Source organism: Salvia splendens, chromosome 1 (genome assembly GCF_004379255.2).
Source record: "Salvia splendens isolate huo1 chromosome 1, SspV2, whole genome shotgun sequence".
Lineage (NCBI taxonomy): Eukaryota > Viridiplantae > Streptophyta > Magnoliopsida > Lamiales > Lamiaceae > Salvia > Salvia splendens.
Window position 1 is genome coordinate 23006822 of NC_056032.1, and position 16811 is coordinate 23023632.

General features: G+C 40.1%; 1 protein-coding gene across 1 annotated transcript; it reads left to right on the forward strand.

The window, feature by feature from the left end:
- The first annotated feature begins 237 nt into the window (after positions 1 to 237).
- Positions 238 to 705, forward strand: LOC121751809. Its single transcript, XM_042146628.1, has one exon. The coding sequence runs from the start codon at positions 238 to 240 to the stop codon at positions 703 to 705; it is 468 nt and encodes a 155-aa protein (XP_042002562.1).
- The last annotated feature ends 16106 nt before the right edge of the window (positions 706 to 16811 follow it).

Genomic DNA, 16811 nt, shown 5'->3' on the forward strand with positions numbered 1-16811 from the left:
TATTGGACAAATATGGCGTTAAGCACAGAGTCACCTCGCCATATCACCCCCAAGCCAATGAGCAGAACAAGCTTGCAAGTAGGGAAATCAAGTCCGTCCTACAGTAAACAGTAAGCACTAATAGAAAGGATTGGGCACTCCGTTTGGATGGAGTTAAGCACAGAGTCACCTCGCCATATCACCCCCCAAGCCAATGCGTTGTGGGCATACCGTACCGCATACAAATCACCTATAGGTATGTCTCCTTATCAATTAGTTTTTGGAAAATCATGTCATTTTCCTTTTGAGATGGAGTATAGGTCTTATTGGGCGATAAAGAAGTTGAATAAAGATTTCCAAAAGGCCGGGGAGGAAAGGCGTCTGTTTCTCAATGAGATGGATGAATTTCAAATGGAAGCCTATGATTGCTCATCTACTTACAAAGAAAGGATGAAGGCTTACCATGATAGGATGATTAGTCCACGAGAGCTCACCTTGGGGGATGTAGTTTTGTTGCACAATTCGAGACTCTCTCTTTTCCCAGAAAAGAAGTCCAAATGGACCGGTCCGTACATGATCAAGAAAATCTATGATATTGAGACGGTCGAGTTGCTAGCTCCAGATGGGATGTTGTTTCAAGCCAATTGCCACCGTGTGAAGAAATACTATAGTCCGGACAAGGTGGTGGAAGATGAAGTAGCACTAGAAGAACCACCCAAGGAGTAAAAAGGGGGTAAAGTCAAGCTAATGACTATAAAAGAGCGTTTGTTGGGGGGCAACTCAGCCATTTATTTCAATATTTGCTTAAGTTTTTTAGTACCTTTTTGGTTTAATTTTCATTTTTGTGTATTTAAAAAAAATTCGCAGGTTTCTGGACTTCCGCCATCGACCGCTGCAGCGGCCCGCTGGCCACTCTCTGGAACGATTCTGATCCGTCGCAACGACCGCTGCCCAATTGCAGTTTCCAGCGCAATTTTTTGAATTTTTTGAATTTTTCGAATTTTCACCACGTCCAGCCACTACGCTAAATTTTTCAAGGTACATTTTCTTTTTAGTAGTTTACTTACGTCCCTACCGACTCTACAAACTTATTTTACACTTTGTTTTAAATAAGTTTGGGGGGATGGAATAGTGGACCGTGAGTTTAGATTTTTGTTTTTAGGGTTTTGGACTAAGTTTTTGTTTTTAAAAAACCCCGAAGGTGAATCCATGTCATGAACTTAGCATGAAGAACTTAGAAACACGCATTCTTAGGAACACATTATACCGAGTTGCCGTTGATATTTAATTCCATCCATGTTTAAGTATGGCATGACGTCTTGATTTGATTGTTTGGTGAAAAGGTTCATAATTAGTGAATTGCTTGTTCGACTTGAATCATGCTTATACCTTGTGAGATTTTAGCCTTAAATTCTTTCTTGTGTGATTTATCTGCATTCATGTATATGTTTCTAGAACTTGCTCCTAGTCTGCTTAAGTTTACATAGTGTTTAAGTTGTTTTTGGAGGATGTTATACCATCTTTTCTTAGCTACTTTTATACCTAAAAAATTTCGACCCTCTCAAAAAATTTTCCTTCGGAGCCAACTTTTGAGCCTTTAAGCCTATTCTTTGGAAGCAAAATAAATGGGGACAATTCCTTGGGATAGTTAGATTTTGATATCTTTTGTAAAGGTATTGGAGAGAAAATGAGGAAGGTATAAAAAATAGTGTGCTTACTATAGAAAAGTGCAAGTTGTGAAATAGAAAAATTCAAAATATGTGCTTGATCTAGAAAGATGTTTATGAGAAGAAAAGAAAAAAAAAGAAATGTTGTGAAGAAAAGAAAAGAAAAAATTAAAGGATTGGAAAAGTGAGTTGAAGAAGAAAAATAAAGTGTTAAAAGTGGAGTCATTTTTACTCTACTTGGGATACTTTTATTTTTGAGTCACTTTTAGCCAAATATTCTTCACCTACCAAAGAGCCTACATTACAATAAAAAATAAAGTCCTTTCGGACTTTTGATGCTGAACCACATCTAGTAGAGGAGGGATTAGATTTTGAGCAAGCCTATGGTAAACTTTGCATGATTTGAGTGCTTATACACTTTGCCTTTATACACTTTGAGAGTGAGAGAAAAAAATCATTTCCCATCTTTGGAAGTTTGTCACATGTGAGTGTTGATTGCGTTAATACATGCTTGATCCTTTTATTCTATACTTTGAGGCAATTACGACGTCTACTCCTTGTGCATTCCGTGTGTGTATTTTTTGTCTTTATTATTTTGTTCGAGGACGAACAAAAATGTAAGTTTGGGATAGTTGATACGCTCGGATTTTGCACTGTTTTAAGGCCTTTATTAGGTCCGTTTTTAATGTCAAACCCACAATTCATGTCCATATTTTCTCTAGTTTGGTACTTTGACGTGTTTTGTGAGATTTGTGCATATTTTAGCCTAAAAGACGTCAAAAAAGTCGAAGTTCGAAATCTGGAGCATTCAAGATGCCCAGCGGTCCGCTGCAACATGCACAGCGACCGTTGGGGCCCAGCGACCGCTAAACCAGCTGCCCGCCACAAAAACGCGGCGCACGAAATTGACCTACTTTCTCCCAAGATTTACCAAACTTAGCCATTTTTTGCCTTATTTGATGGAGCTCGATTTTCCCTCTATAAATAGCCCCTCAAACCTCTTTATTAGCATCTTCTTTTTGCCATATAATTCTAGATCATAAAATTGAGAGAGTTCTTCATTGTGCAAGAGGTTGACGAAGGAATCAAGAGAAGGTCAAGGCTACAAGGATTCAACCTTTGGGTTTGATTGCTTTAGTTCTTATGTTTTTAGCTTATTCAATTATGTGTAACTAAATTCATAGGATTCTAGGGATGTGTTAGTAACGACTTTGGTTATACAATTCTGTTTTGCTATTTAATATCCGTTTTATTTTTACTTTGTTTCTTCCCTAAGTCGTTCTATAATATTTCACGTTTGAGTGACACATTCGGTGATGATTTAATATAACTTGCTACATAATCGTGAGAGGAGGTTGGCGAGTTAGATCCACTTAGTAGACACTACAATTAGCTTCTCTTAAAACGACACTGTTAAGTTATAGTGAGGACTTTATAAGGGTCTTAGGAGCTTTTAGGAGTTACGGATTTAGGATTGACAACCCTAGTGTTAGTAATTGAAAGAGCAGGTTTGTGTTAGGTGTCGTGTCGAGCACAAGATGTATCCTACTGATCAGGATGGAACCCCAGCTATGCCTGAACCTGGTATCAATAATTCCTCAACCCACTTCTACTGACTAGTATAGTGGACGTAAGGGTCGAATCCCACAGAGATGAATGCGCTTTGGGAATTGTGGTAAAATTCTGGAAAGGTTTGGTTAGCTACCACGCTTTGGGTTGAGACTTTATCTAGGCTGGAATTTAAGATGTTACTCTACTGACTAGGAGGCGGGGAGAAAGATGATTGACATGTAGCTGTGTACGTGGAAAGTGGGGAGCATAGGTTTCAGGAAATATATGGAAAGTACGAGTTTACTATAAAAGGCTAAACGAAATATCAGAGGAAAAGAGGTAGTTAGGTGACTAGGCCTACAGATCTGAAAAGTGACAGCTGAAAAGTAAAGGACAAAAGTAAAAAGTGGTTAAAAAGCAAAAGTGGTCCAAAAGTTGGATGGAGATGTTATCTTCTTCAACATGAATCAAATCAGATCAGCGAATCCAGAATTATCACCATAGAAACACAGATTAACAACTTCATGAACACAGATCTACAATTAAAACCTCAAATAAAAAGATCAAATACCGAAACTGCAACTAAACTTACTAGGTGACATGCAAGGTGGCAGAAACTACGTAAACTAGGCTTTCACATTTAACCATTTCAGATCTAAAATCTATCAGCAAACTGAACTCAAGAACTCAGATCTATCAATTCGGAAATGGAAACATGCTCGCAACAACTAGAAATTACCGTAACTACTGGATTTAAGCTATCTAGGCAGAAAAGAATGAGATCAAACAAGAACCGATGCACAAAAACAACTTCATATCATAGAAACGTTTGGATCACAACTAAGACTGCAAAGTAAGCAAATATTGAAAGTGCAACAAATCCAACGTAAGAAAACAAAGTGCGATTAACTAAGAAAGCAAATAAAGATTGTTTGCCACTCCGGGCGATGAAACTGTTAACACTATGAAACATGCTGACTGGAACGAAAGGATGTGGAACTCCGGTGAACTGATGAGCTTCAGGTGACCATGGCTGTCGGCGAGGAATGAGAATATGAAGGATAATGCTGAAGGATTGATCTACCGAAGAGAGATTGCTAACTAAGCATAGGAGTTGATGAACTAATAGATGATGATTCTCTCTCCAAGTGGCTTCCTTTTATAGGGAGGCCTCCCTTGATTTTTAGGGTAGACTTCAAACATGAAATGACTCTTTTTCCCCCTTGCTTGCGGCTGATCTTCCCAGCTGTCCTTCTTCTCCATCTCGAGCCTATTTGGCATGCATAGTGGTCAGGATAGCAACATCCTGACGCCCTTCTCACCTGAATTCTCCTAACATTCCCATACTGGCTAGAACACTTCCCTGCACACTTTAGCAACTGTTTTGCAGATATATTCCAATTATGCACATTATACTGAACAGTAACCAAGGCCTAGAATACGACTTATCAAACTGCTCACACTTATCACATGCTTGTGCTCAAGCGTGAAGAACAACAAAAGAAGTACACATAAGAAAAACACATAAGCACGGACACATACACATAAACAGAACTAAAGACACTTAAATACATTAACACAACTCAATTGGGCTATATTTTCAACCATCTCTCCCCTTGGGATCAGGTGCAATCTGGCCTTAGACAGCTTTGAATTTCCGCCGCCCCTCCATTTCCTTCCTAGTCAGTACATCCGCTTGTCAAGATCACCCACACTCGCGGCTTAACACTAGATTCTCTCAGTCACTCACTCCTCACTGGGGATGTTAGGACTGTATTCTCTCTTAGCGCTGAACCACAGATGCTTCGGACTTAGATCTCACGTGCGGCTACTGAAGGTCTTTTAGGCTTGTAACGGGGCTATTGGGTTATAATGTTTGGGGTGGTTGTTCCTAAGGCTCTAAGGTTCAAAAACCATTACTTTATTCTGATGCGGGGGAACTGTGTACGCTCAGGCTTTCGGCTGCCACTTCTGCTTGGCTGGACTTTTTCCGAAGTTGCTTCCCAACTGGTTAGTAGCGTCTTGTGGCTTCGCCACCCTTATTCCTTCTCATTCTTTTTGTGGTCAAGTGTTTTCGACCATTTTCTTCACATTTTTCTTCTTTCCTTCTTATTATTTTTTGGGCCTGGAATGACTTCCTGGTCGATTTTCTCCCTGCTTCTCAATTCTTTTCGCTCCAGTTGGTTTCTTCATTGTATGTCCTTCTGGCCAGTTGTCTCCTTGCCTTATGCCTTGAACACACACAATTCCAGGGGCTAGGGGTTATATCTGGGTATATATGGCTAGAAAGTGGGGGATTCTAAGGGTGGGAAAATATTTTTTTTTGGGAAGGGGGGGTTCCTACTGCATTCAGTGTTGCTACACGCGGTCACTTTACCCTAGGCACCTTGTGTCAACCACTCTTTTCTTTTTTGAATTAGTGGAAAGTGGTTCCACTTTAGGCTTTTAACTCAAATTTTAAGAGGGCTTTTGTGTTTTGGCTCTAAGTGTGGGCTTTTCTCTCATACTCGCATCATCTATACTGACTAGGAGATACTAAGGGGGGTGGTTTCCATTTTTCAGCATGTCCTATCTCCCTCAATTCGCCTCACCGTCAGTTCGAGACAGTTGAGTTTTAAGCCCAATCAAATAAAAAAACTAGACCTAGACACTACACAAACACTTAAACACAGATAACACATATGTACACATGTCATACTGGCCAGTGCATTCCCCCCTCCCACTTCACACGTGTCTGCCCTCAGATGAGGCTGTGAAGTGGAAAAAGGTAATGGCCAGTATGGCTGACACACGGACATACCAAAACACAACAAGACATACTTATACTAAAAACTTCTCACACTTAGACATATAATAGGCTAAGTGAGAGAGTTTAAAATCTAAACAAAACCATTAAACCTAAACATATATATACAACAAAGTCCTCACACTTAGACTATATAATTGGCTAAGTGTGAGTTGACATGCATACGAAAAAGAAAACAGAAAACACAAACACATGCGCCAAAAATGGCAAACCTTTTACTTCTCACACTTAGACTATTGCGTAGGCTAAGTGTTATGAAAGGGGTTTGCTCACATACTACCTGAAAACACAGCAAAACACAATTAAAAATACGAAAAACTAAAAACTGAAAATAAAAAGAAAACTAACTGGTCAGTATGGTTGGTCACTTGTTCCTCCTGCTCCTTCGCGGGGCAGGTTGTGGTGCAGGTGGTTCTTTCGGTTGTTCCTCCTCATTCTCGGACTGCTTGTCCCAGATTCTGCCGACTCTTCGGCATCTCCTTCCTCTTGTTTCTCTTCTTCTGTCTCGGTCCCCATGGGTTCATCATCCTGGCTTCCATGGCCACTCGGTCCAGCTTCACGGACCAACTTCCCGGTCGCCAGTTCTTTCAGGATTCCTTCCATCACAGTTTCCAAACGGCTTAACTCCGCTCTTGCTTTCCTATTATCATCGGCTAACTCTGCCACTGCTTTTTCCAACCTCTCCTGCCTCTGCTCCTGCGCTGGTGTACCCTAGGCTGCCGTCGCTCTCCCGGCTGGTATAGCTTCTTCTCCCATCGCGGAGAAATGTGGTATGCCCTGCCTCATGTAAACGGTGTTCGTTTGGACGAACAAAGGTGTATCAAAGAGACCAGGAGGGTCGACCATCGTCAAGGGGGATAAGTCCTCTCCCTCCGAGATAGCTATGTTGTTCTTGACAAATACTCCCAATATATGGCAGAGGGAGAGGTTCCTCGCTGGGTGGGTGGCGATGAGGTGACACTGGTACGCGGTCCAGAAGCCCAGGTGCACTATCCTTCTGCGCTTAGCGCACCAAAGGAGGTACAGTTCGGTCATTGAAGTTCGGACGGAGGAATTTGATTGCCCCAACAAATTAAAATCCAGGTAAAGCTGTACCAGACGCAGAATCGGGTTGTTGAAATGGACGGAGCGAGAGATAGTGGACTGGAACTGCCCTGCATCAGGGTGAGTAAGTTCCTCCCAGGCTTCCTGGGGCTCAAACTCCACATGTCTGCGGGGAATTCCCCGCTCCCTACTTCTCCACTCAGGCCTTATGGCCTCCTCCAAACTGCACATTCCCAGACGCACGGTCCACTCAATCAAGCTCATCTGTATCTCTCCGCCAAACAGCCTAAAACTGATACATTCCTCATCTAGATCAGTGGTGACCTTAAACCTAAAGGTCGTGAAAAACTCCTTCGCTAATCTAACCGGGACACTCGGATCTCCATTCTCCAACAACCACTCAAAACCCAACGCACGCAAATAGGCCAGAAACGACTCACGAGCTTCCAACTCATCCAAGGAAGGGAAATGGAGTACCTTTCCACATTTAACTTGTTTGCTCTTGTCATCCTTGGTGCGAAAGCATCTTGGAGCTTTTTGGAGTCGAAAAGTTTCATCTCCTCCACTAACTCGTCCGTGAGCTCCACTGCCTATGTCCTGAATCGGAGTCTCTCCACAGGAGGATGTAATAGCTCTCGATGATCGCCTGGGAGTTGTTGCTCCTTGTACTCCTCATCCTCCATGGATGTATCGCTATCTGATTCAGATTCATCGCTGGCAGTGTAATCATTATCGCTCGACTCTCTACGGTTTGGTGGGGTTCTCTGAGTGGCTTCAGTTATGACTACGCCAGTATTGAATGTGCGCTGCCTCTTGCTGTTGGGCTTCTTCTTAACAGGGGCTTTCCCTTTCCGTTTCCTTTCTACTTGATATCTGGCTTCCTCTCCGTCATCCTCGTCTTTCTCTTCTTCGGGTTCCTTCTCAGCTTGTGTCGAAAGTGGATCCTGGGTCCAGACCCTCAGCCATCCCGTCAGCCTCTTCACCTTGGCCACTCGGTGTTGGAGAGACTGCTTCGGTTTCCATTGCAGTATCCTCTAGGTCAGTAGCAGGTAAAGACTCCTCCCTAGGTTTTGTGAGAGTGGTCCTCTCCTCTTCACTCAAGATCTCCACGGGATCTGCCTCCGTTTTCGGCTTCGCCTTACTAGCTGCCCACTTTCCTAAGCATCGTTGAGATACCCTTTGCGGCTTTGGCCGACTAGCCTCAGGTTCGCCCTTCAACACCAACTTCCTCTTGACGGCCTTCGGTTTCGTCACCGGAGGTGCCATTGGGTTGGGTACTTCTGGTCTTGCTTCTATTTCTTCTGCTTCCACATGCACATCACTCTTCCCCGCCTCTGTCTGGGGGTTCACTGACTCTGGCTTTTTCTCTCCTGTCCTGCCTTCTTCATCTTCTCCTACTGCCCTAGATGTGAGGTTCAGATCCTCAACCATCATGGCAGTATCATCTTCCCTCTGGTTTACTCCATCCAAAATCGCCTCAAATTCGTCATCCGTCATTAGGCCATGTTTCTTGGCCGTCTCGTTTAAATCTATTTCTTCCCTCGCCGTTCCTTGAGAAATGGTCCCTGCCGCCAGCGTTTTCTCTGGTTCATCGTCTCCCTGTAGGCTCCCATGTTCCCTGCTTTTCCTCGCTTCACGTTCATCTGAGTCGGAATCGTAATGGGCGGATATGGGGTCAACCTCTATCGAATCACTTTGTTGTGGAGTTTGGGAGGGTTCCGAAGATTCTGGCGGTACGGTTACCGATGGAGATTTTCTTTCTAGTGGAATTTCGGCAGAAATCGGAATGGAAACAGTTGGTTGTACCGTGGATTGCACATTCGGTTCAGATGGGGCTCCTCCGGTCATACTCCCTTTTCCCCCCATTTGACTAAAACCGGCTAGCACCGCCGCCCAATCTCTGTTAGGGTCCTGCAGTCGAAGGAATTCCGCCATTGCATCCAAGGAAACCATTGTTGGCACCTGCGGAGTCGGCTCAGGTGGTTGTGGGCTTGGCGGCCGTTCTTCCCGCGGCGGTGGTGATTCTGGAGTTTCTTCCCTGCGGGTTGAAGTGGGTTTGATTTTTATTGCCCATGGTTTCTTTCCCATGTCTTAGACCTTTGATTTCTTGGGTGAATGTGGGTGGTGGTTTTTGTGGAGTGATGGTGGAAAATTGCAGAGAGAAATGGAAAAATTGAGGGTTTGTGAAATGAAAAATGGGAGAGACGGTTCAGTTATGGGGTGGAAAAAGGGTAGTTGGGGTTTGTAACCGGTGATAGTGAAGGGGCTGGCAGCGGAAGCGTGCGGACAAACGGATCACATGAATTTGATCTATTTAGCAGATTATTTAGACAAAATCTATTCCCGTAATTATCACATGTATCATACTCATAACTTGAATTAAAACATGCTTTAGCACATAAAATTCCTAAAACATGCTTACTACGGAATTAGCCAATTTACCTCGTTGATTCAATCAAGAATCGATGATGGCTTGCTCCGTCTCCATGTGAAGATCTTCAATACAAGACCTCGGATCTTCTGACTGGTGTCCCGGACTATACGCTGATATTTGTGTGGGCAAATCTCACCAACGTACTAGGACTCGAATAATGGAAGACAGAACTCAGCTCACGGAGGAGAGCACAATTTTCGAAAATCACTCTTTAGAGGGGGGACGAAAATTTGACAAATTAATTATTGTGTTTTCTGTCTTCTTTATTCTCCTATTTATTTAAGTCACATATTGGGCCCAGTCAGGGATCTAAGGAAGAATCTGGAACAGGCCTCACCCAATTAACTTTTTACTAATTAAATTGAACCCACAATTTAATATAAGCTTATATTGGAATATTACGAGCAGCCACTACAGAAGTAATATTGCACTGCCTTCCAAATCCGAAATTACAAGTATTCCGGGTTTCCTTTAATTGTATTTGATTTATTTCCCGCGCTTAAGATGGAAACATCCATTAATTAATTAATGTCTGCTATAGACTTAATTAATTAACATATTTCGAATTCCAAGAGTGGACTTAGCAAGAAACTCTTATTTATTATTCATAGAGTAATCAAACTCCAACTAGCTAGGTTTCGAATAATAAAACCTCGTTTCGAGCTCCTCTTGTGGATGTTATCAAACGAGACTCTCCTCGCGCACGTTTCAACATAATAGCAATCCTAGCACCTCTAGATAATGATCACCACTACCCAATATACCTGGATCGTTGGGTTACGAAAAACCCGCACCTTTGGTAAGTCAAAGTAGTGGATACTCAATATCGTATGCTCAATGCTAACGTACATTGATTAAGAAATTAATTCTCAAGACCTCGTCTTTCAGTAGATAGCATAAAGACTCGTCTTGCTGTTAGATCCATTCAGTGCTATACCACACCAACGTCATCTTATTTCAATAAGGTTTAGAAATAATCGGACTGACATTGCAACCTTTCGCGATAGGTAGTCTAGGCCTATCTAGGTTGTGAAATTCTTATTTTTCTTTGTTTAGAACTGACCGTGTTACCTTAAATTGGACGACGCCCACAACCGGTCTACTAAAACAAAGACTTAGACTTTGTTACGTTTGCTCATACATTTAAATATGCAATAAACAACCATTAAATGTAAAACATAACAACATTATGACAAAAATAATCTGTTGCATTTATTGGAAAATAACCATTAGAGTTTTACAGTATCCAATCACTCGAAAGGTGATTTCTAGTATACAAAACCCTAACAATCTCCCACTTATACTCAAAACAGCTTTCGAGTATACAAAATAGTAGTGCACACGTCTAAATTTCTCCCACTTATACTGAAAGCGAGTTGAGGTCTTGAATGAGTCGAACTCCCATCCCTTTAACGTGGCACTCGAACGGTTTTACCGCCAAAGCCTTTGTAAAAGGATCTGCCAGGTTGTTCTCTGACGCAATCTTGACCACTTTTATGTCTCCTCTCTGCACTATATCTCTAATGATATGATACTTCCGCTCTATGTGTTTGCTCGCTTTGTGAGCTCTTGGTTCTTTCGAGTTTGCCAAGGCACCAGAAATGTCACAATAAATAGTGATGCTCTTGGGCAGATTCGAAACCACACCTAAATCCATAAGGAAGTTCTTGAACCATACAACCTCTTTTGCAGCCTCTGACGCGGCCACATACTCGGCTTCCATGGTCGAGTCCGCGATGCATTTCTGCTTCACACTCTTCCAAATTACGGCTCCACCTCCTAAGGTGAACACATATCTTGAAGTAGATTTTCTCGAGTCCTGATCAGCTTGAAAGTCTGAGTCAGTATATCCCAAAGGACAGAGATCGACTGCATTGTAAACTAGAGCATAGTCCTTAGTCCGTTTAAGATACTTGAGTATGTTCTTTACGGCAGTCCAATGTCCTTGGCCCGGATTCGACTGATATCTTGCCACCATGCCAACAGCAAAGCAAATATCTGGTCTAGTACAAAGCATAGCATACATGAGACTTCCAACTGCCGAAGCATATGGAATCATTCTCATTGCTTGTATCTCAGACGGCGTTTTAGGGCACATCTCTTGAGATAAATGGATGCCATGTCTAAAAGGTAAGAAACCTTTTTGGCGTCCTGCATGCTAAAATGACTAAGTACTGTTTCGATGTAAGATTCTTGAGATAAGCACAACATCTTCTTCTCTCGATTCCGAAGAATCTTGATCCCGAGGATGTGTCCCGCGTCTCCCATATCCTTCATCTCGAACTGGTTTGATAACCATGTTCGAACTGATGACAACATCTTTTTATTGTTTCCAATTAGAAGAATGTCATCTATATATAAAACTAAGAACACCACATTCCCCTTATCAACTTTCTTATACACGCAACTCTCACTTGGGCACTTTTCGAATCCAAACTTGCAAACAGTTTGATCGAAACATTGGTTCCACGATCTGGATGCTTGCTTGAGGCCATAAATGGCCTTCTTAAGCTTCCAAACCATGTGTTCTTTGCCATTTATGGCATATCCTTCGGGTTGTTCCATGTAGATGGTGTTGGCGTTTTGGAGCCCCTTGCACAACGGAAGACTTGTACAAAACAAATAAATCAGACGTAGGATCTATTTGACAGATTACAGGATTAATCAATTCACATGTTAACATAAAATTGCATGCTAGAACGCAAATAATTCATGCTCATAGAATATAAATCCTAAACATGAATTCTACGGAGTTAGCCAATTTACCTCATTGATTCTCCAAAGAATCGTCGATAGCTCGCGCCTTCTCCACGATGATCTTCATTACTAGACCACGGATCTTCTGACTGGTGTCCCGAACTGTATTCCGAAATCAGTGTGGGCTGATCTTATCGAAACACTAGGACTCGAATAAAGAAGACAGAACTTTCTCACGGAGGAGGAGTTGAAGATCTCACAGAGGAGAAATTCAATGAAAAAATCGTCCCCCTCTCAACAATTAGAGTGGGCGAAAATTTTCATAAAAAAATTATCTTTTCTGTCTCATTTATTCTCCTATTTATAATAGTTACATATTGGGCCCAGTCAGGGATCTATGGAAGGTTTTGGATATGGGCTCCCCCAATTAGCCTTTTACTAATTAAATTGAACCCACAATTTAATACAAGATTATATTGGAATATTACGAGCAGCCACTACAGACGTAATATTGAACTCCCCATCCAAATCTGAAATTATAAGTAACCCGGATTTCCATTTATTTATTATTTATTTCCCGCGCTTAAGATATAAATGTCCATTAATTAATTAAAGTCTCCTATGGACTTAATTAATTAATATCTTATTAATTCCAAGAGTAGACTTAGCAAGAAACACTTATTTATTATTCATAGAGTAATAAAACTCCAACTGGCCAGTTTCCGAATAATAAAACCTTGTTCAAACTCCTCTTGAGGACATTATCAAACGAGAATCTCCTCGTGCACGATTTAACATAATAGCAATCCTAGCACCACTAGATAATGATCACCACTACCCAATATACCTGGATCGTTGGGTGACGAAAAACCCGCACCTTTGGTAAGTCAAAGTAGTAGATACTCAATGTCGTATGCTCAATGCTAACGTATGTAGATTAAGAAATTAATTATCAAGACCTCGTCTTTCAGTAGATAGCATAAAGACTCGTCTTGTTGTTAGATCCATTCAGTGCTATACCACACCAACGTCATCTTATTACATGAATGACTGGTAAACTAGAATATAGCGATTAGTCTTTCTCAAGTACTATGGTATATTCATTACCTCAATCAAAGTCCTTTGCCATGGTTAATATGATATATACTTGCTATGCAAAAGCACAACTAATATCAAACTTAGTACACATCATAGCATACATGAGACATCTATCTGCAGAACTAGTCTCATAATTCTTGTTCTCACTAAGCGTCAAACGACACTTGACTAGAGACAAGACAATTCCATCTTGAAAGGTAGAAACCTTTGCATGGAAATTCTAATGCTAAAATGTTCCAAGCTATGTGTAGATATAAGATTCCTAAGAGAATCTCAACATTCTTTCTAGCAATCTTAAAGACTTTAGATGCTTAGAATGCAATTAGTTTCTCTATAATCTTTTATCTTAAACTGGGTAGATAACCAGTTTCCTACGCTAGATGTCAATCTTAGTTGTTTGCAACTTTTGTAGATTTCATCATCGTAGAGTACCAATAATACTATATTTAATGCACTTTCAACTTCCTTGTGCTTACTACACGCTTAAAGAGCACATGTCAAATTCCCAACATTTGACAATCTCGACAAAACACTTATCTCTGATTTAGATGCTTGCCTAAGACCACAAAGGTCTTCATAAGCTTCTAATCATGTGTTTCTTGCCCTCTATTACATACCTATTAGGATGTTCCATGTAGATGATTTCTTCAAGACTTCTATTAATAGAAAGTTGTCTTGACAATCATGATACATACATTCTAATTATGTAAGTGCTGATAGACAATAGGATCGAACAAATCTTGGCACAACGACAGCGAGAAGATGATATTTCTCTTTGGGCATAGCCCATTGTCATTGTCTAGCCATTTGAGATCCACATTTACACTTGCAGATGTACTAGCTCCCACTGACTGACACAGTCTGTAGGTAGTATTGCAAGTCTTGTAAAAACATGTTGTCTATCTAGGATTGTAGTTTGGAATCTATCACCTTTCCAAGGATGAATATCCAAATGAACCAATTATATATTGTAGTTAAAGGGATTATGTTCAAGTTAATCTAAGACCGAGTCTTTCGACACTCTTAGACCCATGAACTTGTCATGTTCCTGGGAACGCTCCCACTACGACATGGTTCTAACAATCTTAGGTGTTGAAGTTGATTTTATTAGTGCAAAAGTTTCTAATGGTATGACTCTTTGGTAATATGGAAAATCCGATATCTCTCTATGTCCTGAGAGTTATCACGCTGTTAGGCTTTTAGTTTCATTCTTGATCTTCATACAAGAATTATATCTTTGAAGATTATAGAACTTATAATCTTACATCATTTGGGACAACCTTAAAATATACCTCAGTACTCAACTCCAATTACTTGGATACCTTTCCAACATGCGTTGGAACAACATTACACCTTGAGATGTGCTAGACTAGAGTCACTCTAGTCCACAACTCGTTTTTTTTGTAGAAGGTACTGATGATGGTAGTTTCTTTAAGGTGTATCTCGTTATATCTAACGCTTATCCCATCAATGATAAGATTTTCATGAGTACAACTCATCACTTGATCAAACTTGTCTTAGAAAGACTTTGATTCCTCCTTACATAACTATCCCATTCTTTGAAAGAATGCTTGGATTCGTTAATGGAGATTAGACTCCCACTACTGATCATAAAGCTTTGCTCGTCTTCTTATTAGTGTAAACCATTGAGACTTGCTAGTCTTTCTACGTTGCACTTCTATAATTATTCTGAATCAAATGATTCTAACTCATAGTGCATCGAATAGACATTCTCGACTTTCAAGCTATTTAACAAACAAATTGTTAAAATCTTGATAGCCTAGATCAGTTTGAACAATAGCTAAGTATTTTCTTGGCCTTAAGACTAAAAAGCCATAAATACTTTATCATTCATTGTTTAAGAAGTTGATGTGTTATTTCATACTCAATCTTGTTGCACTTATATTGTTTCAATACTATGATGCCTTAATCATCAACCATAAAACAATAATTGAACATTATAAGCTCCCACTGCAACAAAAGCCTAACTGGATCAAGATCTCTTACTTAGAAGTTGCATTGTCATGTAAGTCATTGTCCTTCTTTAAAAGAGGTCAATCCAACTTACAAAGCATATTTACTCGCTTTAAACAAACTTTGATGACTAATCAGACTCTTCCATTTCCACATCTAGTATTTTGTTCAAATGAACTAGGACTTAGGAAAACTGCAGCCTTGATGAATTTGTCATCAATCATGTTACTTTTCTCTAACAGTAATATAACGACTAATATTCTGAAGGTTTTCTACTTTTCGGTTAAACCTTCTTTTAGTCATTTCTTATTACTCCGGGCGATGACCTGAGTCAGAAACTATTTGAGTGATCAAAAGATTCCTCAAAATATTCAGTCCCTTTAGGATATTCCAATCGAATCATCTTGACAGATTCTATTGATATCCACCTTTCATCGTCACTAACCAAGACTTGTCGTGCTACTTAAAAGAAAATAGCTTGACCTTATTCCTTAAAGAACTTGTCAAGTACATGCAAAAAGCATTCTCGAACAATCTTCGTGGAATTATGTCGAGGAAATGGAGGACATGAATCATTGAGTATAAACTCCAAGTTTTAGCGATGAGAATCTTATCCATTTTAATTTTCAGTCTACATAATTTGGCATTCGAGTTCATTTCTTTAAGGATAGCAGACAAAATATGAATGACATAATGAAGATTTGACATATAAACTTATTATCACATACTTATGCTCAATACATAATCGCAAATAACCACAAAACAATTATGTATCTTGCAACTGTAAAATTAAAATTTTGTACCCTCCAGAGGAAGTCAATACACATTAAAATCTTACAATTTTACTGGTCACAACACCGACGAATAGTCCAGAGACCACAGAGTGGCATGGCCGCCTAATGTTGCCTAAGCAAGACCACCGAATTTAGCATTACAGAGTCTCATTTCTACAACACACTCCCATAACAATGCTCATGTGCTGCTAACAAGATCAAGCTATCTCATAAATACCGTGTGAACTTCTGAATCTCGCAGTTTCTTAGGATTATTGTCCCCATAGAGCAGGTGGCGATAATATTGGAAACCACATTCTAGTTCATACTATTTATTTTTTAGAAGTCCGCCCTCATGAACTCGCTATTTCTTAGGATTATTGTCCCCACAGAGCAGGTGGCGATAATATTAGAAAAAAGCTTCATAAATTGCAGACCAATTGATGGAGACCATATACAACGCACTTGTTGTAATTATCGCTTAGATATTTTATATGGTTTTTGCATAATTATCACATAAGCAGATAAGACAGATAATCCACTTAAAATAGATAAACACCAAATAAACAGATAATTCCATTTAATGCATGGCATTTAAACACGCTGGATAATTAACGACAATTATTTAATCTGGTCAAGGGAGAATCAATTAAATAATTATGTTTTATCTTGGATAATTATTATCCTTAATCATTTAGGATTTATCAAGATAGTGTTAACTATCTAAATCCTTTTAGGATCATTCTAGATTTAATTTCGATAAAATCAAATCCTTCAATTCAAGATAA

Coding starts and splice junctions, on each gene's coding strand:
- LOC121751809 (XM_042146628.1), top strand. CDS start 238: ATGTCTCCTTATCAATTAGTTTTTGGAAAATCATGTCATTTTCCTTTT.